Source organism: Aspergillus uvarum (assembly GCF_003184745.1).
Source record: "Aspergillus uvarum CBS 121591 unplaced genomic scaffold BO82scaffold_3, whole genome shotgun sequence".
Taxonomy (NCBI): Eukaryota; Fungi; Ascomycota; class Eurotiomycetes; order Eurotiales; family Aspergillaceae; genus Aspergillus; species Aspergillus uvarum.
In genome coordinates this window covers 669,467-690,348 of record NW_020291300.1, presented here as the reverse complement: position 1 = coordinate 690,348, position 20,882 = coordinate 669,467, and the positions used below count along the sequence as shown (strand labels likewise).

At 50.5% G+C, this 20,882-nt stretch overlaps 4 protein-coding genes across 4 annotated transcripts; 1 reads left to right on the top strand and 3 right to left on the bottom strand.

The window, feature by feature from the left end:
- The first annotated feature begins 5,025 nt into the window (after window positions 1–5,025).
- set2 (SET and WW domain protein) lies at window positions 5,026–8,510 on the top strand. Its single transcript, XM_025641639.1, has 4 exons — window positions 5,026–5,695; window positions 5,992–7,607; window positions 7,681–7,761; window positions 7,824–8,510. Exons 1-4 carry the CDS (start codon window positions 5,137–5,139, stop codon window positions 8,484–8,486), a joined length of 2,919 nt encoding a protein of 972 aa, XP_025496794.1. The 5' UTR covers window positions 5,026–5,136; the 3' UTR covers window positions 8,487–8,510.
- Window positions 8,511–9,133: 623 nt separating this feature from the next.
- On the bottom strand, window positions 9,134–10,901 carry BO82DRAFT_350301 (translation initiation factor 6). Its single transcript, XM_025634113.1, has 5 exons — window positions 10,532–10,901; window positions 10,363–10,434; window positions 10,205–10,291; window positions 9,946–10,134; window positions 9,134–9,876 (listed from the first exon to the last, which is right to left on the bottom strand). The coding sequence occupies exons 1-5, from the start codon at window positions 10,564–10,566 to the stop codon at window positions 9,516–9,518; spliced, it is 744 nt and encodes a 247-aa protein (XP_025496793.1). The 5' UTR covers window positions 10,567–10,901; the 3' UTR covers window positions 9,134–9,515.
- A 218-nt stretch (window positions 10,902–11,119) lies between these two features.
- On the bottom strand, window positions 11,120–14,500 carry BO82DRAFT_300633 (uncharacterized protein). Its single transcript, XM_025632061.1, has 4 exons — window positions 14,105–14,500; window positions 12,444–14,053; window positions 12,278–12,382; window positions 11,120–12,195 (listed from the first exon to the last, which is right to left on the bottom strand). Exons 1-4 carry the CDS (start codon window positions 14,202–14,204, stop codon window positions 11,449–11,451), a joined length of 2,562 nt encoding a protein of 853 aa, XP_025496792.1. The 5' UTR covers window positions 14,205–14,500; the 3' UTR covers window positions 11,120–11,448.
- A 2,263-nt stretch (window positions 14,501–16,763) lies between these two features.
- Window positions 16,764–18,534, bottom strand: BO82DRAFT_350298 (uncharacterized protein). Its single transcript, XM_025634112.1, has one exon. It carries the CDS (start codon window positions 18,229–18,231, stop codon window positions 16,879–16,881), a length of 1,353 nt encoding a protein of 450 aa, XP_025496791.1. The 5' UTR covers window positions 18,232–18,534; the 3' UTR covers window positions 16,764–16,878.
- Between the last annotated feature and the right edge of the window lie 2,348 nt (window positions 18,535–20,882).

The following is a 20,882-nucleotide window of genomic DNA, read 5'->3' as shown; positions in this document are numbered from 1 at the left end:
GATGGTTTCAAGTGACCTCAAGTATCCATCCTCCGACGACGAAACAGGAATCAAAGGAATCAAACAATGCCTCACCAGGGAGGGGCTGCAGTAGCCCTGGCCGGCCCACGAAAGGACGAAAAAGACCAGGAGGGGCACGACAGAGCATAGGGAAAGAGCTAAGGATGCATGTTGCTGGGACACCATGGGAACCTGGCCGGGTGAGCGTGTAGGGACACAGGACCTAGCCGGGCTCGGCGTGAAGAAGTAATGCGACAACAGCCTGCGACTACTGCTGTACGCCCTGACTACGGGATGGAACCAAAGTTTAAAGCCGTGTTTGTGGATTGGAGAAATACCGTGGAAATAGATGATGGCTAATAGGCGCGAAGAAACGTCAAGCCACGGCTGTGGACTGCGAAGAAGCTTGCCATTTCTAGACCAAAGGTTCAGTCAACCTCTGGGGCGGAAAGATCCCTCTCATAGGATGGAGTACGGTCTCCATAGCGTGCATGATAAGCGAATTACCGTGGACGCATCCAGACGCACCGATGGGCTGGGTCGGTCGAGAGAGTGTGGGCCGGGTACTGGAAGCAACAGTTCCCAGGAAGATGATATTCAAGTCAAAAACTTGTAGAAGATTGGCTAGAGTGAGCTTCCATGGTCATTAGCCATGTCTGGAGGCCTGCGTACTATGAACCTGGACTTCTGGCGCACAGTTACGGCGCATGTAAAAATGTGCATTGGCCTTATTCACGATAGCGGGAATGCACACCGCAATGACTGGCAGAAATTGGATAGCGGCGGAGGTGCTTGATAACCGCAAGGTGGGGTGAAAGGCTCCGCAATAGGCGCAGACGAGGAGCAAAATCCTGGAGGCTGGGTAAATAAACGGGTCCCGTTAGTGCAAAAAGCAATGGAACGAAGACTGCAAGGATGTTCCGAAACGGCCAGACCGGGATAAGTTGCTACTTGGCTCTCTCCCTCGTTCTTCCTCTCTCCTATTCACCAAGCATAGTAGTGACTTTGATCCGGACAGTCTGTCAAGCTTAGTGGAAGCAAGCAGTATATGTCATGTATGATAACTTTGGGTGGGACAAGGCTGCCCCAATCGAAGATAATTAGAAAAGGCACGGTGGAGGTGGAAGACATGTGAAGGGAAGCGAGTAAAGGTAAGCAACACTCATTGTAAACGAGCTGTACTGGCCCTCCGTCGGGAATAGCCAAAGGTTAAGAGTAAATGGCATAAACATCATATTATAATATCGTGCAGGAAAGGAAGAGGATGGGGGTGGAGGTGTGGTTGGGGTCCTTCTGCTGTCACTGTTGGTTTCATACCTACCATCCCGTCCAACAAGTAACAGACAGGGCGCGCAGGGACGAAAACCATCAGGAAAATGCACTGTACAGCGAACGGGCGATGATATCGGCCCACGGGGCAGGTTCGACGCATGCCGCTGCTGCGCTTGTGAGCTGCAAGTCTTTCGTAAGTAGTAGTAGCGTGTTACTACTACTAGTTACTCGCCCATCGACGGAGCGTCTTGCGAATTGCCCCTGATAATCGACGGGTCAATTATGACCGGAGGAACCAAACAAGCAGCAAGTCTTGACTTATTAGTCGCTGTGGAGGGGGAGCCACTGAATCGAAAGCGAAGATGGCCTGTACTCTGCAGCGTAATGTCTAATTGAGACTGACAATGGTCCATGCACGAGAACCATGCACGCAGGAGGGAGCAAGGCCCCGCCAATTTGAAGCAACCGTCTGAAATGTAGTCTGCTTATAGTACCGTAGTCCTGCGTGGCGTTGAAACTGGGTCTTGGGAGGGGGGAGGTTTGGCCCCCTACTTCAACCTCCTAGCTTTCAGCCACTTGCCAAATGGTGTTGAAGCAAGAACACCCACTTCCTCCAATGAATTGAATTTTGAACTGCGCGAATAGACATGAAAAAGATGGGGCAAGATGGTTGAGGAGGCAGAGGGGGAGGAACAGAGGGTGGAGGGAAAGGAGTGAGAACTCCAAGAGGGAAAGGATGAACAAAGAGCCCCCCGGGAGGGAGGAGGGGGAGGCCACGGGAACCTGTGGCGCATTTGAAGTTACGGAGCAGACTAACAGTAGTCTAGTACGGTATCCGGTACCCGCCGTGAAGGTACCGGTGTCTTTGACTCTTTGTTGGCAGGTGGAAAAAAGACCGTGGCAGCCCCACATCTCAGGTACCCGTTGCGCTTGTACCGTAGTACTCGAGTGACTAGTAAGTTACTATCGGTGTACAGTACTATGTAAGTAAAGTTACCATCCGGAGAAATTCCAGACGGCCAGGAAGGATTCCTATGGGCTGCAGTCGATCTCAACACGCACGCTTTTGATGAGACTTAGTACGAGTATGAGCTGGCCTGTGCATTGAGATCAAATTAGGAAGAGCATCGTACCCATGTAGTCTCAGCGCAGGTATGTACTGTATACAGTTTTTTGTAGGTCCTGTCCGAAAAGGTTTAATTCCATCAATACTACTTGACATGTGCACTTTCCTCAGCGAACCAAATTTTTTCTCCTAGGGCTTGGGCCATCATCTGTCTTAGTGTCCGTAATTTTGTAGGCTATACGCGTACTGTATGTACCTACAGTACGGAGTACGTTGTCAATTTCTCTGTAGTGGCATTTTTCCAACCAAGTCAGTTACCAGCCAACTGGGACGACCAATCGATATTCAGTAATATTGAATAGTCAACCACAGTTTATACTTACACTATATAGAACAATTAATCTCAAGGACGCGATCGATTCGGATGCTAATAATACCTGACACCGGCGTCATTCCATTTTCGGTGGTCCGGCATTACTAGGGCGGAGTCTACTCTGTAGTAAAAGAGTCTAACTTGGTTCCGTTCCACTCTTTCCCCTCCTCCCTCCCTCCATTTAACTATCTGTCACTATGACTTTATCTTTTCTTGCGAAGCAACATCGGTTTATGCATGTTTGCATTCCAAATTGACTATCGTGGGTGTTGATTCCCTTGTTTCTATATTCGAGTATGATTAGTAGTAAGCACTCTTTCTCCTCCGATCAATTATGGTAACATCATTTCTCACTGACAATCGGCTGCTGACTGACAGACTAACATTAACTACTAATCAACGCACTAAGATCTAACAAGTGACTCAGTCACTAATTCTTGTTGACATCTGACACCTGTTTTCACCGTGGTTAGCATATCTACAGATCGAGCAACGGTGCACGATGCGCCAGGTTAAGCTCTGATTACCTCCAATCGCTAACCGCCCCTTGAAGGCACCGGAAGAATGAGAACATCAAAAGTCTCTGGAAGGACGGGAGAACAGCGTTAAGCTTGATAGGTCCCTCGGGATTGACGCCTCTCAGTGCTTCCAACCCACCTTGTCGTCCACGGCCTCTACTGCATGCTTGAGACGGAGTATTTGATACTTGACACGTCCTCTCTAGTGCGTGAGAGGGGGTCCCTGCTCCCCTGCCAACCTAAGGTAGTGAGCTGCAGAAGCAAGGCCCGGCTATAGCTCTAGCACTGATGGTTTGGACTTCTTGTGGCCTATGGTTCCATTCCACGCAAAAGCCAGCCATCACTTGGTTGGGCGATCGGTGCTCATCCACTGCAGCTAGGGCCTGTACTGTATATATTCTCCTAGCCCAGGAGGTACCAAATTTTCCGTGTACTGGTATTTCAATATCCCTCTCCACTTGTTCACCTAATTACTCTCTTAACCTACTGACCACGAGTTTGAAGCGTTTCCGCCTCTTGGAGTGTGGAATGGAAGGCTTAGCTCACGAAAAAAAAAAACCACCATTCCAACCAAATCAAGCCACTCTTAATGGGGTCAAACGCAGTTGACCTTTTGTAAATCGCCTTACACCTTTTCACTACAGCACAATTGCCTTCACATTTGTGTCTGAGTTCCAGTCAATGCATATATCCCTTTTCTGCTCCGTGATTCGTCTCTGGCATGTTTCCATTGTGTGCCAGTCTTCATTGCTGACTCTAACGCCTTAAGAATGATCATCCTACTCTACGAAGCAAATCTTCGCTCCAGCTTCGAGTTATTGCATGCTGACAGTTTTTTGCACCAGAGGGAGCGCGGGGCTGAGTATAAGTGGATCGCCGATGCACCATGCACTAATGCTTCTGCCAGTGCCTATAGTGGGAGAGTTGATCAGCCCCTGGCTGTCCATGTCGACAGTTGATAAACAGAGTTCGATATCGACCGCCCTGTGGTAGCGAGGATGTTGCTGATGAAGGAGCTTGAGTAGGCATGAATCTCGACAGGATAACTACCGATGCTATTAGATGATCGGAGAAATACAACATGAGGCCCTGTAAGACCACCATGTGAAAAGATTGTTCCGCTCGAAACACGCATTATGAGCCCGGCTTGTCCGACAGGAACATGAAGTGTTGCTCGTTACTCATCTTACTATCAAGAGCATGAGCTCAGAGGAATTATCTTAATCTTCTGAAGGAAATCGACCGTGGAAGAAAGAGAAAAGGAAGAAAGAAAGTGAGGAGGATTGGTCTCTCCAGATATTGTGTGTGGCATGGATCCAGAAGATGGCGAATGGTTCATGATGAAGGGAGTTGAAAGGTTGGTTAGGGAAAGAGGTAGATGAGGAAGTCTCCTTGTAAGCCAGGTGCCTTTTTTTTTCTCGATTGCTAGAATTAAGAGAAAGTGAGAAAGGCACAAGATAGAAAGAGAAAGATTTCGTGTGCCAGAGGAAAAATGAGAGAATCATTGTTTAAATATCTCCCTTACATTGCTTGAGTCCTCGATTCATCGATGATTCTTGGCACCCGCGGAAAACGTGGACGATTTGCTGCTTCGGCTTGCGACTTTCACTGCTTCTTGCTCTTCTCGCACCAATTATTTTGCCCGCCATCTTTCTTCTTCAACTTACTGCGAACCCTCCTTTGAGCCTCTTTTCCTTCTTATTTGGTTTTTTTTTTTCTTTTCTTGTCTTTTCCTTTGCCCACCTTGCATCTCATCCTCGAGGTTCCCTTTTTCTCTTTTCTTTTACGATACCTATTCCGCAATCCAGAACACCCTCTTTCACCAACCACCACGCGCTGGGAACCGATCCTATAACAGCGCATTCCCCGGCTGGCTCTGATCGTTTGCGCGCACCGTCCGTGTCGTCATGTCCCCTCATGACAACGCGGACCGTCAGTCAGAGCCCATCGCGAATGCGGTGACCGCGCTGAAGCTAGACTCTGACGCAACCCCCGATACTCCGATACTCAACGGCGCCGGAGCCATGAGCAAGCACGAGTTCGACGCGGCCTCGGACGCCTCCTCTCTTGCAGGTCTTAAGGACACCCACGCGCTTTCGGCGTCTCAGTCAGCCTCGCGGCCTACCTCCCGATCTCCGGTCAAGAAAGAGCCGGAGGACGATTACGATCACAACCAAATCGGCGACGAAGCAAAGCTTGAAGCCACGGAGACGGCCCAGCCAGACAACATGGAGGAAAAAGTTGGAGGTGATATCTCGGTCAAACTCGAACCGGGCCAGCCTCCCAAGTTGACACGCAGTTCCTCGCAGAAGGTCGCTGCAAGACCACCACAACTATTTTTACATTTGCCGGACAGCACGGCGCAGGCACAGGAGACTTTCGAGGTTATGGATGCTTGCACATATGCCAATAAGTACATGGGCTATACTGAGCATGCGATGGAATGCGACTGCGCGGAAGAATGGGGTAAGTACTCAGTTTCTATGTTCCTCCGATCCCGTTGCACCTTTTGTTTTTTGTTCTGTCGCCTTTCCTTGCTTATGTTTTCGTGGGCGGTTTTCCACGCGTGGCGCTGCATTTCGGATCCCCGCTTCAAACACGTTGAGAAATTCTCAAGCACACCACACCAACCCAATGCCTTTCGTTTGCCCCCCCCCCCTCCCCCCCTCATCTTCCCTGTTGAGACCATGCAAAAATATGGAGCGGGCTATTCCTTTACATCCTTGGCTGTCGTAAAATGAAGACGCACTAATTTGAGGCAGATCCCTCGGTTGCTAAGAATTTGGCTTGTGGAGAGGATTCGGACTGCATCAACCGCGCCACAAAAATCGAATGTATGGGCGACTGCGGTTGCGGGCCAGAATGCCAGAACCAGCGCTTTCAACAACGAGAATATGCCCCGGTGGCAGTGATCAAGACAGAAAAGAAAGGGTTTGGTCTTCGCGCGGAGGCCGATTTGCGACCGCATGAGTTTATCTTCGAGTATGTGGGCGAAGTTATCAACGAAGGGCAGTTTCGCCGCCGTATGCGACAATATGACGAGGAGGGCATCAAGCACTTTTACTTCATGTCTCTCAGTAAAGGTGAATTTGTTGACGCGACAAAGAAAGGCAACCTGGGTCGTTTTTGCAATCACTCATGCAACCCAAATTGTTATGTCGACAAATGGGTGGTCGGGGAGAAGCTGCGAATGGGTATTTTTGCTGAACGACACATCCGAGCTGGAGAGGAACTTGTGTTCAACTACAATGTTGACCGTTATGGAGCCGATCCTCAACCATGCTACTGTGGAGAACCCAACTGCACTGGCTTCATTGGTGGGCGGACTCAGACTGAGCGGGCGACCAAATTATCTCACGCCACCATTGAGGCCTTGGGTATCGAAGATTCAGATGGGTGGGACACAGCTGTAGCGAAGCGGCCGCGCAAGAAGAAGATGGGCGAGGATGATGAAGAGTATGTGGACAGTGTTCAGCCCAAGTCTCTGGATGAGAATGGAGTCACTAAAGTCATGGCTGCTTTGATGCAGTGCAAGGAGAAGTGGATCGCTGTCAAATTACTGGGTCGCATTCAGCGCTGTGAAGATGAACGGGTTTCGAACCGCGTGGTCAAAATGCATGGCTATCAGATTCTGAATTCACAACTCAGCATGTGGAAGGAAGATTTCAACGTGGTCTTGCAGATTCTGGATATCCTAGACAGGTTTCCACGTCTGACGCGGAATAAGATCCTCGACTCCAAGATTGAGTCGACCATTCAGCCCTTGACCGGTTGCGGGGATGAGCGTGTCGAGAAGAAGGCAGCCATATTGCTACAGGTCTGGTCCACACTTGAAGTAGGCTACCGCATTCCTCGAATGAAAAGGGACCCCAATGCCACTCCGCAGGCGATCAGTCAGTTCGAGCGCCGTGAGACTACTCGTGACGAGCGACGGCGGTCCAAATCTCGGTCCCGATCAAGGTCCAGATCCATCGACGCACCTCGCGGTCCAGCTGCTCAACGAGCAGGCCACATCCCGAGAGGTCCCCTTCACAACGGTCCTCGGCCCTTCCGTCGTCAATTCAACCCCCTTCCTCCGGGATGGTTCGCTGCTGATTCTAACGGAAGAACATACTTCTACTCATCTCGGGGCGAGGTAACTTGGACACGCCCGAGCGCGCCCGCGCCTCAACCAGGCCCGCCAGCGAAGGAATCGCGGGACAAGGCGTTGCAGGATATCATTGACGGTATCATGAATGCCAAGGAGAATACACCTAAGGAAAAATCAGGCACACCGGTCACCCCACAGACCTTCAAGGCAATCCCAGACCAGAAAGAGGGCCAGGAGAAGTGGCGGAGTTTGAGCGAGGAAAAACGAAAAAAGATTTACGAGAACACGGTTCGTCCTTGCTCCTACACAATCAGACATGCGATTCGATGATCGGGAAGACCCAGAGCTAATCTGATCACAGCTGTTTCCCCACGTCAAGTACGTGGTAGACAAGTTCAAGCACAAGCTTCCCAAAGATGATCTGAAACGTTATGCTAAAGATGTAAGGCCGGTCTCAAGTCTGGGAATGCTGTGTCGATATGCTTACCAAGTATCCGATAATAGGTTGCTAAGAAACTTGTCAACTCGGACTTCAAGAACAATCGTGTCGAAGATCCCACCAAGATCGATGAAAAGCAGCAAAAGAAAGTCAAGACCTTTTGCAAGGAATTCTTCGATAAGGCTGTCGTAAAGCACAGGGCCCACGAGAAGCGCAGGGCAGAACGGCAATCAAAGGAAGCACATATGAGACCAGCCGTCGCGACTGCTGCTGGCCTGGCGGAGGATGATCCTGACGTGAGAATGTCGGATGATGAAGACGACCATGACAGACCAGCACAGGAGGGAGACACAAAAATGCTCTCCGTGGGAGAGATGCAAGGGATCCTCAAGCGGAAGAGGGAAGAAGACATGGCCACCGGCGACGGCAGCGCGACAGATTTCACCACGCCGTCTTCTTCCAAACGACCACGCTCTTTCACCCCGCCTCCGCCTCCCCCTCCACCGATGAGCCCTGGAAACGACATGGAAGATGACCAAGACGAATATAAGCAACAGACCTTGAGTGGCGACGATGCCAACATGCAGGGAGAGAGCGCCGAGCCCACCCCGCCCCCTGCACCTCCTCCACCTCCATCACCACCACCGCTCCTCGAAGAAGACCGTCACAGTGAAGAGGAAGGGAATCAGTTCCAAACATCACAGATTGGCATTAAAGGACGTGTATAGCAATATCTCAAGCGGGGATGAGGACGGCGGGGCCCATAATCGTTGGCCTAACAGCTATTCCGTTGGAGTCGCCGATTGGCCATGGATCTTTTTTTCATGTCGTTTTCATAGCAACAGCATCTGGATTGGTGTTTTCGGAGTTGGCAGTCCTTGGGCGCTATTCTCTCTTTCTCTCTCTCTATATCCACGATTATCATTCTTATATTGCTTCTTTCTCTCTTTTTGTTCATTCCTTTTTATCTTTTTCATAGTCATTTTTCTTTGGCTGGTCTTAAAAATCCCCCGCGATATTATTCCCTTTCCTTTTTGTCTCTTTTCGACGATACTTGTTTTTTTTTCTCTCTTCTCATTTTTTTCTTCATGACCTTAATCATCGTTCACTTCAATCATGTGTTCACCTCCTTACATGAATACCCTCTTCACAACAATCTATTCACTCGAAGCCACATTCGATTCAGTTTGCCGTCTCGCAGATCAGACTGAACTGCGGGGCAGGAGCAGAAGGTGCAAACAGGTTGAAGCTTCCAGGAAATCCATAGCTTAGGATGGAACTTGGTTTTTGTATAAATTGCTTTTACGGGAGTTTTCTCTCATACATTGAACTCCCGGGAGTTTCTCCCTCACACCATGCCACACGGCGTGGTGCCGTTCCGTTCTTGACCAGGATTTTATGCGCAGACTAGCTAGCTACCCCGGGCGCTCGTATCTAACTTATTTCTTCTGGCTTTCGCTTGCAGATCGCGTATGCCAGTTAAACCCGGGCTACTAGTTACGCGATCACCAGCTCTAGTCTGTTCTCATGAGAGTGCGTGCATTATTTGAATGATAAGACCGTTCTCGCTCGGAGCATTCCGGCTTACCCCCAACCTCTACAAAATGATAAGTCTTGGGAAACCTGAAAAATTCCTCGGGACTCGCAAGGTGTTTTCTTCATAGGGTCATGGCACAATAAGGATATTTTGGGATGTAGATGGAATGGGTCATAAACAACATGACAATCGCAGTGAGGGAAAGCGTCGAAAAGAAAATCTAGTAGAAACTCTCCACAATGCTCTCCTTGTTGGCAGTGCCCTGTCCGACACCACGGGGACCCATCTCGCCCAGCCGGAAGACACTCTCGATGACGCTCAGCTCCGTCGCTGTCGTATCCAGACCCGTCACGGCCAGCCAGTCGTTGACGACCATGCCGGCGCCGACCACGGGGCTACCGCGGTTGACACTACCGGCGACGAGGGGCACCTGCAGCAGGGAGGAGAGCTCATCCTGGTCGCGGATGGAGGTCTTCGGGTGGACGATACCGCCCTGGTTGGAGAGGGCCATGTAGGAGCCGGTCAGGACGTTGTCGGCCACGGTTTGTCGGAAGACTTCGACGCCGAGAACGTCGGCAATACTGGAAAAGAGGGAGCGACGGTTAGCAGATGTCAGACGGCCAAGATTAAATGGAAAAGGGGGAGCGTACATCTCTTCCGTCTCACGTTCCAAATCGGGGTGGATTAATGCGACATGGTCGTTACAGCAGATAACGTTGCCCAGGGCCGATAGCCGCTCCTCTATCCGTTGGATTTTTACCGAATCTGGCAGTGTGTTGCGGAGGTGCTGAAGCTCTTGGTCTGTGGTAGTAGTGGGGACAAGGAGACCCTTGCGGTTTCTGTAGGACTCTTCTCGTCAGGATTTGATTCCATGTTTTTGCCCCTTCCACGCAAACGGGATTGACATACCCTGCCGTCAAACGACCGACAATGCGAGTACCAGCAATGGTAGCGTGGCAGATAGGAATAACATCCTGCAATTCAGCCTCGAAAACACTAGTGTAGAAGTCAGTTGACAAAGTCCATGACAAGCGGTCAGGCCAGAACTCAAGAGAAGAAAGACGCACCTGTAAAAGTTCTCGGAAGCGCCAATGGCGACAATGGCGTATGAGTTGGTCAGGCGAGAGAAGACTCCAACACTGTTATGACTGTCAGCAATCTTCCAGGCTCATGACTGGCATATAGTAATCAAGGCGCAGTGCGCAGTTGCAACTGCGTAGGCCGGGTCCATCTTACTCGTTGGAATTCTCGAATTGAGCACGGACAGCCATGATTACTTCGTCTAGTCGCACACGAATTCGCTTATCGGAATGATGATTATGATGAGGTCTGTATGACTTGTATTGGCGTCCAAAAGTCAGTCAGTCGAAACGCTTCCCTGAGTCTGACAGAGAAGTCGCAAATATCAGAAAGACGAAAGAGGGTCGAGGAGGGAAAATAGGCGCGCAGGCGGGGCAAACGGTCGAGTGGAATTGTCTCGTGAGGGGGCGGCAAGACACTCGAAGGAGAGGTTGCAGGCTTCGAGAGATAGCAGCGAGAAGGGCAATTGAGCTCGACTTTAGAGATTGCAGCGTCGGACTCGCAAAGGATGGCAGCCTTAGAACTGATGGCGACTGGGAAGGAAAAGCACGAGGAAATAAAAAGCTTCGAGGCCGAAATGCCCCGCCCCGCCGGGCTAGACCTAATCGGGAGGAGAGCGGAGGAGGCGGAGTTCTGAAGGCGGCGAAACACGGCCAAACAGAGTCAGTCAGTCGCAGTCGAGTCATTATGACCCATCATGATTCATCCGGATTAGAAATATTGGACTTGAATTGAAGATCAACCCTTCAACCATCCATCACCAGTAAATTAGAACAAACGCGGTACTACACGGCTAAGAGGAATCCTCCGTGACTGCTAAATAAGACAAACTTCAAATCGCTCTGCAAGTCCCAAGTCCCAAGTCCCAAGTTCCAGTTCCCAGTTCCCAATTCCCAACACAATCCAAGACAATCCAAGGTAATATGATCTACTCCAAAGAAGAAGCAAGGAAGTGAAGAGATGAATCAAAAGCCTCCGTCACACATCCGCAAAGGAAAGGAAGATAATCAGTAAATCAAAAGTATGACGCCGCGACTGAGGAAAACAACGCCTAGAAACAGATTCTGCGTCTTTTAGTAAGGTGGACGGGGTCCAGGTGGTGGAGGGGGTGGCGGAGGGGGATAATAGAGACTTGGAGCATGATGTCCAGTCAAGTAACCAGGAAGCGGAGGTCGGTGGAAATTCGATCCTGGCGGTGGAGGAAGATGAGGCGGTCCTCCCATCGAGGCAAATGGATCGGGTAGGCCGAGTTGCTCATTGATGGGCGGAATTTGCTGACCGGCAGGGAGCAGCCTTCGGGGCTGTTGTCGCTGAGGAGTGGGCGGAGGAAGGACAAAGGTCCGAGGCTCAGGAGGGCCATGCGTCAGAGCAGGTTGGGGGAGAATGGTTCGATGGGGGGGAGCAGGCGGGAATCGGGGAACAGCCGCAATAGGGGGTCGAGGTGTTTCGGCGGCTGCGATATCCGCCAAGGCCGATAATGCTCGAGGGCGTACATCGTGTATAACCGGGGGCTGCATCTCCCCTGCCGTTGTTGCGTTTGTTCGTACATCCACTACCCCAGTCGCCTTCACAAGCATGTCGATGATCTCATCCGAAGTGAAGCCAGAGAAAGGCCCTGATTCACACATTTCCTTCATTTGCGGGTCGATGTCTTCGCCTACTTTAGCTCGCTGGACGAAATCGTCCCAGCCAAGCCAGGCCCGTTCGTAGGCAGCAGCGCCGGAGGGAATCCGAACGTAAGAAGAATTGAACCCTCTGAAAACTTCCCGCGCAGGTGGCACAACTGGCCCCCGCTCGGGCTCGGTTTCTGAATCGTCCGTCTGTAGGGGTTGATCAGCATATATCACATATTAATGCATAGACATTTTGACGGAGTGTGTCAGAACCATAAAGGCCACCTACCTCTGTGTGCTCATCATCTTCCGCGGCACGTCGGCCTCTTACAAATGTCATGTATGCTCCCTGACTTGCGATCAAATGCTCCTCCCGGATATTGCGAGCGGATGCCTGCTGTAATTAGCAGGCTTCCCTTGAATGCTGGTTGGATGCTTTAGCATATGAGACCTACCTGGAATCGCTCCTCGACTACTTCTCTATAGGCTTGGAACAACCGATTTTCTTGCTCCGCTTTCAGTTCGAATTCTCTGCGGAGTACGTCCTTCTTCTGCCGCAACCGCTCCTGTAGTTGTCGGTTAACTTCCTCAAATTCGGGCACATCCTTGTGTGCATTCTTGTCTCGGGCGATTCTTCTCTCAGACTGCGTCGCCAGCACTGCCAGAGCCAATCGCTGAGCGGCAGCCACTTTCTTGAATGCCTTATCCAGCTCACGCTGTCGATCACGGAGTCTCTGAGTTGCTGCACTAGGAGAAGGAGAGCGGTCAGGCTCGACATCACTTGACCTGTCAAGCTGTCGGCCAGCACGTCCGCGGCCACTACGAGTACCACCTCGTCCTCGTTTGTTAGCTGCAAAGCGCGCGGCGCCCCTGCTGCGGCCCCCTCGCCCTCGGCCCCGAACCCGCCCACCGCGGAAACCTCGAGTAGCTGTAGGCTCCGTAACAATCTCTGGTGTCGAGCCCTCAATTTCCTCTGTGATATGCCGGGACTGACCATTGGCTTTCGAGTCAGTTATAGCCTCCACATGAGACTCTGATTGAGGCCTGCCGTTGAGGCCATTGATAACGGGCCGTGACTGCTGCTCCAAAACACGATCAGATTCGCCCTCTTCCAGCTTAGGTTTTTTGCTGGGTGACTCGAGAAAGGTCTCGGAATCAGCTCCATTATGCTGTAGAAGTCCAGGTGATGTTCGCTTCCAGGACGATGGAGGACTAGGGGTGCTTGGAGCATCGACTGAATCATCAGCTTCAGAAAGTGCTGGTTCGCTAATCCCGTTCTTCTCGTCCTCGACCACCGTACCCTTGGGAGATTCCTCAATAGCCAGCTTCGGGCTCAAGTGAGGCTCCTCGTGGAGAGGCTTCGTATCTTCCACAAGGTTGAGGATCGTCCGGTCGGGTGAGGGTGATTCAGCCTCAGGGATTGCAGGAGCGATAAAATTGGTTGTACCACTGTGAATGGTCTCATTGGAACTGTCTGCGAATTGCCGACTCTTGTTCCGAGTACGGCTACTTGGAGCAGCGGCTGCTAAAGGGCTTGATTCAGAAGGCTTCGGTATCAGACCTATATCAGCAATTCCATCCTCTGTCGAGATGGATGGAACATGTGCTTTGAGCCGCGCCGATTGCCGCGTGGTTCTCGGTGTCTCTTCCATCGTGGGCCCCCGTTTCACGCGTTTATGCCGTGGGGTTTCAGGCACAGGTGCCACTACGCCTTCCGCTGGCTGTGAAGGCAACGAAGCACTGGCACGAGTCCGAGTGTTACGCGTTTCACGACTTACGTTCTCGCGAAGGGCTTGGTCCCGTGCTGCTTGTTCGCGTTCACGAGCTGCAGTGTTTGCCCGAGCGACACGAGTGCTAAGAGTGATGATACGCGATGGGCGATTAGGATTAGGCTTATAAGTGTTGTTGCTGTTGCTGTGACTGCTGTTGGTGTCGCTGCTGCTGCTTCCGCTCATGGCAGAAGCGTTGCTGTGATTACGAGCATCATTTTGAGTAGCACGCACATCTCGACTTGAACGCAAGCTTCGAGTTACGCGGACGTGAGATGCATCGTCAGCGGTAGAATCTGTGGGTCGGGTTAGAAGCGCTGTTGGGTAGCATGCAATTGTAGACTTACTAGTAGTGCTGTGTGCGGCACCAAATGTTGTAGAATTAGCACCTGATACCGCTGCAGCAGACCCTTGGGAGGCGTCAATTTTCCGCTTAACTCCCGCCATCGCTGTCCTTCACCAAGGAATATGTTAGTAGGCGGTCGAAGAGAATCGAAAGGAAAACCAAATCACAATGATGAGACATGACTCGTCCAGGAGTAGAGGAAACAAGCAAGGATGAAGTATAGGGATGTCAGAGTAAAGCGAATACTCAAGTTGCTTGAGAAGGAGACTGAAGAGCAGTGATGGTGAAATTACGATGGTGAACATTTCATGGGACATCCGCCATGACGAAGAGAGAAGGTTGATGATGATATGAGAAAGAAATGTGCAGGAAACACTGCAAGGTGAGTGTGATGGCGATGGTGGAGACGGAAGAAGAGGACAAAAATGGAACCAGGAAAAAGATAGCGGGAAAGAAATTCAAGGACAGGACGAGATACAGCAAAGCAATAGTGCATTGGCCGGAGGGGGGAGGGGGAGGGGAGAATGTGTCAGTTGTGGAAAGTTTGGAGGAAGTCAATGCCAGGAACAAGACATACACAGAAGACGAACAGTTATTCCAGCCGGCAACAACACGGTACGAGGTCCTCAGCAAGCAAACCGGGCATGGATGGAAGTGAATAGATGCATGGAGTATTGTACACTCAGTAGTATGGATTGAACGAAGCGATCGGGAAAGGAAGGGAGACGCGGACGATCCATGGAGCAATGCCAGAAAGTCTATGTCCGAAGGGAGAGGCTGAAGGGCTTTACAACACCAGCCATTGATTGAAGAGGAAGAACAATGCACTGCAATTGAGGGTAGTTGATCGTGACGGTGGCAGATACGTGGAAGAAGGCGACAAAACGGACTGGGACAAGAGTAGGTAGTGGTAATGGGAATGGAAATGTGAATGAGACTGAGAATGGAAGGAGTGTAAGGCAACTTGGAACTCAATGCAGAACGAGAGGTTCAATGCGACAAATCGAAGTCAGGGTCAAAAGAAAGTTTTTTGTAACTTACCCCGGAGTCGAAAAGAAAAAGAAAAGTCAACGGAATTTGCGACAGCGACGGAGATCGGGAGAGGGGGAAGGGGGGAAGGGGGGAGATGGAGATGGAGATGGAGATGGAGATGGAGATGGAGATGGAGATGATGATGATTGAATCAATTGATGTGAGTTGAGGATCAGGGAAGTAAAAAGAGGTTCGGCCAAGTGGATCGATGGGCGTCCAACTGCGGCGCTTGGTTGGCCCGCTGCAAGGCCTGTACTGTGCTGGAGGGTAGAACAAACTCGCCGGATATAGACCCTCTGATCAACTAGCCACTCCTCCCGTACCCAGTAGCAGCCAGAACCCCTCAAGAGAACGTGGAGATCGACAGATTCCGATCGTAGGAGATTTTACTCGTCTCCATGCAGGTTGAAAGTCGGCGAGCGAGGCCTGGAGTCAATAGCGTCACCCGAGAGGAAAAGGTTGGCTAGTATGTACTGTAGTATGAAAATCTCCTTAGGCTTCCCGCAATGCCAGAAGACACTTCATGGATGATCTCCAGAAGCCAAGCAAGCGGAAAGATCACTTAGCAGAGAGTTCGAAGTCAAGAAATGGAGGAGAAGGAGAAGGAGAAGATAAGCCACTTCCAACACGGTGGTAAGTACGAGAGAAAAGAAGGGAGGGGGGGGGGGGGGAGGCCAAGGAGAAAAATTGGCAAAGAAAAAGAAAGAAAAAGAAATGGTCTAGCAAGGCAGAGCACAAGAAGGAGGTGGAGGGTGGAGCAGCAGAAGAGGACGATGAAGAGGAAGAAGAAGAAGATGATGATGATGATGATGATGGAAAGAGGAATGAGGGAAAAGGAAAAAGGGAAAAGATGCAGGCCAATTGCACCAGGATACAAACAAGCACTGGCCCTGTAACTGAGGTAAGACGCAGACAGATAAGTTACTACCTGCCTAGTACAGTACCTAGTAATAGACAGACAAGCTGAGGTTAAATGTTTGCAGCTGCCAAGTTAAGTAGAGAAGTAGGTAAGGTACGGACTGAGTACTCTCACTCACTCGGAGGAAAAAAAGACTAGACTCGGGAGACGCAGTCAGTTAGTTGGGTTTTTAGGGACTCGGGAGCCATTTCCTCTCTCCTCCTTCCCCATGATAACTTAATTCTGTTTACCCCCTCAACCCAACCCTTAACTTACAAGACTAGAATTCAGGATACTAGGGTAAATTGAGCGAAACCCTTCCTCTCGCAATAGTCCCCTGGAAATAGATTTCTGGCCACAATCCAAACCAATCATCGACAATCCGTTGGGGGAGGTTAAGGCGTGCCTCTCTCTCCCTCAATCCCTTGTAATCCCAATCAAGTCTAATTGATATCCCGTCTTCGCCTCTCCAGGGCCCTTCCATGCCTAGACGTATGTATGTATACACACACTGCTACTGCCACTCGAGACACTCATGTTTATCATGTGGCTCCTCGAACTGTGCCCTGGAATCTGATATCGATATCCTTCTACCGGTCGCTAATTTACCTTAATTTTCTGCTGGCCTGCTCCGAGCCTTTGCTTCATCCATCCTCAGACTCTAATTCACAGAACTCATGCTGCTTTACATGCACTATATATATATATATATATATATATATGGATTGCTAAGTACATCAAACGCTATATTTAGGATATCTAACAAAAGAGAACAATGATAACACCAAGTGAAAGGCATCCAGACCCAGATCCTAATTCCTTGTGACCTTCAGGAACGCGCCTGACTAGCTCTCGTCAGGAGATTCATTCAAGTCATATCTTTTCTCGTACCGGGTGATACTGCTTCGCACATCCGCTGCCATGATGAAGCTGGGCATGGGAGACTCCCGACCACTGCGTTCTAAAGACTCAGACTTCCGCTCCAGCTCGACAAGCGGCTGGTCCACTTGCTCAAATAAAGGTGACCGACTTCGGGGTACGTGGGACCGGAGAGACCGGGTCGATCTCACTCGATTCAAAGTCTGCACCGAGATGGTCTGCCCAGCGGCCGGTGAGGCGATTACAGTGGTTCCTGGCATCGGAGTTGGGGGAGGCGATGCACTATCCGACCGGAACAATGGATGGATAAAGCTTTCGTCGGTGAGCTTCAGCTTCGGAGGAATAGGCCGACCAGGAGTCGCAGGAGCTGCTAAATGCGTGGAAGATGTGGCAGGCGACGATCGAGTTGACGAGGACTGACGGATTAAGCCTTCGAAAGATCTTTTGGCCCCGGAGTAGCTTCGTCGGATCTTAGGGGGGTCGCTCCGTTCTTCCATGCTAGAAGGGTTGACAGTCGGGTTACCAGGCTGGTCATCTGTTCGGGAACGAGTCACCGTAGTCTCAGTAACCGCCATATGAGTTCGCTGCAAGTCGAAAGAGCTCTGCTTGGAGTCCTGTTGGTACAGCGTCCGACCGGAATAACGATTCGAATTCTGTGAATCTGTGCGGGAAGCAGAAGGCTGAAGCTCCGGCACAATGTCGCAGCTTCTTTTCACCTCAGTGGAAGGCCGTGGGGACTCAAGGATGATTGACGGAGACTTCACCACGTCATCCTTGTCCCCAACACTGGCTCGGTCGGGAAGAATCTCAAGCTCCTGAGAAAGGGACCTTGACCATCGACCACCAGCTTCACGTTTTGTCAGTGAGGTTAGGAGATAGCCACCCAGGATTCCTTGGCTCAAAACGGAGATAGCCCAGATGATACAGCGGGCTAGCATGAGGGTCTGGTGCTTGTGAGTCATAGTTGTTTTCCCTGTCATGGACTGGACTGCACTCCAGGCGATTCCTCCTGCCGTGATACCGGTGGCAATAGAGAGGTAGACGGCGATCAGACCGTAGAGGATAGCCGGGTGACCCCTCCACTGCGCCCTCACTTCTGCTCGGACATCCTTGACCCAAAGAAATAACAAGGCAGTGATCACTGCACAGTCGATTGCACTCAAGCTCACAATCGCTGATTCGACCGAGGCAATGTGCGATGATAAAGATTTGGAGAAACTGTAGCAGATACCATCCAAGACAGTGGCGATGAACGTTGATAAAAGGGTGAAGCCTCCCAGAATATGGGCCAGAGAAGTCCTGAAGATGCTCAGCAACATGAGATCGAAATTGGGTCTGCACGGACAAAAGATCGAGACTGAGAGTTGTGTGTGCGTGTGTGATGATTTCCACACGATCAAGGCTATAGCCCGAAGGAGGTAGCAAGGCCACCCGAACAATTGCTGGGAACAGAAAGGGGCAGTTACTGGTCGCGACTCAATAGATCATAACCCGCTCAAGACTTCTCTCATGATACTGAAGACCGCTATGGTGTCGTTCTAGGCTGGGTAGATTTGGCAGATGATCAGGGAAAGACGAAGGGTACTTCCAAGACAGAGGAAGCAACCAAAAGAGAAGAAGATGGTGAAACTTCGATATGAAAAGGAATGAGGTGGCTAATATCGTGAGCGTGACTACTCCGTAGTTGGCAATGATAACGATAATGGTAATTATAATAATAATAACAATATCAACTTGATAAATGGTAAACGAGGGACAAGGTGTGGCAGACAAGGGTCGAACCGGAGGAAATTCCCAGCAACCGGGAATGATCGCAAACAATCAATTAACTAAAGAAGGAAGGCATTGGGAAAAAGTCGGACCCCGAGGATAATTGATTCCAGATGCATGGACTTTTCGAAGAAGAGTCACGTATGCAACGCCTAGGGATCAGCGGGACAGGGGGGGGTTGCAGAAGGAGGACTACATCGGATAATGGTCGACGTTCATACCGAATGGTCTCGATCATAGGTACTACCACTAGTAGGTCGAACTAGGGGCTGGCAGCGATGATGCCGAAGAGGTAGATGCCAATTCCACGGGTCCAACTGTGATCCCGATCGAAGTTGGGGGTGGAGGGCAAGTCTCGCCAGCTGTCATGCCTTCTGCCTCTGAGGCCCTTTTTTTTTCAGCTCGGGCATTGAAGCAGCGAAGAGGGGCCAAAGACCAAAGGGAACCCGGGAAGTCGTGCATGCTCCTATGAAGAGTTCTTCATCCAACATCTGATACAGCCATGCCATGCTGAGATCAATCGTTTGGGTCCTAGGCCGAGATGGCATGCTCATGACGACAAGGTTGGTTCTCAACCTGAGATGCGTGGATACCTCCCTCCCAGATGTCCCTATCATGGCTGGCTACAGCACTGGATGAGTGCAGCCTTGAGGTATCTTAGCCGCGTGGAACAGGTCTAGAATGGATTTGTCAAGATTCAGTGGCGTCCTGTACAAGGCGGCCGGGATGATTTCCAGAGTTCCGGGAAAGGCTTTAATGGAAGGATCGACCATCTGGGCTCCAGGAAGGGATACGGAGGGGCGCAATATTAGCGCTGGTGCTGCAGACTAGAGATATGACATATCATCCACTTTCTGACGAGCGAACTCTTTGCGTCCGAGGTGAGAACAAAAAGTGGGTGGCGGTGCGTTTCATCCATGATGCGTTTATCGTTATAGCATCAGTGCATGGAAACCGAGATACCTGGAGCAGAGAGTCAAGTGGTAAGCAATCCCACCGGGTAAGAGATGAAATGTGAATTTGAATAGGCTTAATGGTATGAGTTGGCTTCTCCAATATCATTTTCGAGGCGTCCGTATTTTCTTCTTTTTTTTTTTTTTTTTTTTTTTTTTCCCCTCGTCTTCTTTCCCCTCTTCCCGGCAACTGCAGCCGTGGTGTGATACATCCATGCGATAGATCTATAGGGCTGCCTTCCTCGCCACGGGACAACGCCACTGGTCTCAATGAAAGTGAGTGTACGGAGGACAGACGAAACACTGTGTGAACAACAAGAAACACCATTATGTTCAGCTGCAGGTGTGATCGGGACGGGGCGTGCCGGCTAGCAGCTTGGTTGGTAGGTTGGTTGGTGGACATTGGGAAGTGGAAGAAAGAAGATTCACTTGGCTTGAATGAAGGGAAGGGTTCCTTGTCTCAAGGTTGGTATGAGGTATTAAGAGAGTCTCGCTCGGGATAGGCAAGACCAGTTTGTTTATTGTTATCTATTTGTTCGTTTCTCTTTTTCTTTCTTCGTCCTCGTGTACAGGTAGAAATAGCTTATGGATGAGAATGAAATCTTATCTGTAGTTCTAGTCGGGTAAAGAGCTGTTTGGTGAGTGGGAATCAAGAAATATATACTCCGTACTAGTGGATGGACTTTTCGTTCTTCAATCACAAGCTGATACACCCCCATTTGAAAGTTCATCTTTAGTTCTTGTCGCCTTTTTCAATAGATGTGTATGCACTCTGGTCAGTAGTATGAGTAAGTTGACTTGAGTCACTCATACGGACTAACTAGTTACATAGGAGCAGAAAAGGGAAGTTGGAACTGTGGCTGAGGCACTCACTTGGATTACTCATAGCCGGCGGATGAGGGGGGGAACAGTGTGGCGGTGGTAACTTACCTACTGAGTACTGGGTAGTACCGGCGAGTGCTGACCGCCTCCGATCATGGATTCCCAGCTCCCTCCACCTTCTGGGCTTCCTTCTCCCTCTTTCGGTGCCATTCATGATCCGTCTTCGTCATCAATCATCCTCATCCTCGTCTTCTTCTTCTTCCTTGCTTCTGTCGCAGGTTTTTCATCCTCTACCTCATCTCCTTCTCTACTCAGGATCCTTAAATCTTACTACCATTCTTTTGTTCAATCTATTATCAGGCTTTAAGTCCTGCAACCCTCTGTCGCCCCTCCCCACTACGCCCCCTCCCGTCCTTCAAGTGTCA

Excerpts from the sequence above, each read along its gene's own strand:
- set2 (XM_025641639.1), top strand. The coding sequence starts at position 5,137 with ATGTCCCCTCATGACAACGCGGACCGTCAGTCAGAGCCCATCGCGAAT. Across the intron at positions 5,696-5,991 it reads CGACTGCGCGGAAGAATGGG|ATCCCTCGGTTGCTAAGAAT; the intron begins GTAAGTACTCAG and ends AATTTGAGGCAG. Across the intron at positions 7,608-7,680 it reads AAAAGATTTACGAGAACACG|CTGTTTCCCCACGTCAAGTA; the intron begins GTTCGTCCTTGC and ends ATCTGATCACAG.
- BO82DRAFT_350298 (XM_025634112.1), bottom strand. The coding sequence starts at position 18,231 with ATGTTGCTGAGCATCTTCAGGACTTCTCTGGCCCATATTCTGGGAGGC.
- BO82DRAFT_350301 (XM_025634113.1), bottom strand. The coding sequence starts at position 10,566 with ATGGCTGTCCGTGCTCAATTCGAGAATTCCAACGA. Across the intron at positions 10,435-10,531 it reads CAATTCGAGAATTCCAACGA|TGTTGGAGTCTTCTCTCGCC; the intron begins GTAAGATGGACC and ends CAGTCATAACAG. Across the intron at positions 10,135-10,204 it reads GTCGGTCGTTTGACGGCAGG|AAACCGCAAGGGTCTCCTTG; the intron begins GTATGTCAATCC and ends AGAGTCCTACAG.
- BO82DRAFT_300633 (XM_025632061.1), bottom strand. The coding sequence starts at position 14,204 with ATGGCGGGAGTTAAGCGGAAAATTGACGCCTCCCAAGGGTCTGCTGCA. Across the intron at positions 12,383-12,443 it reads TAGTCGAGGAGCGATTCCAG|GCATCCGCTCGCAATATCCG; the intron begins GTAGGTCTCATA and ends TAATTACAGCAG. Across the intron at positions 12,196-12,277 it reads AAGATGATGAGCACACAGAG|ACGGACGATTCAGAAACCGA; the intron begins GTAGGTGGCCTT and ends CAACCCCTACAG.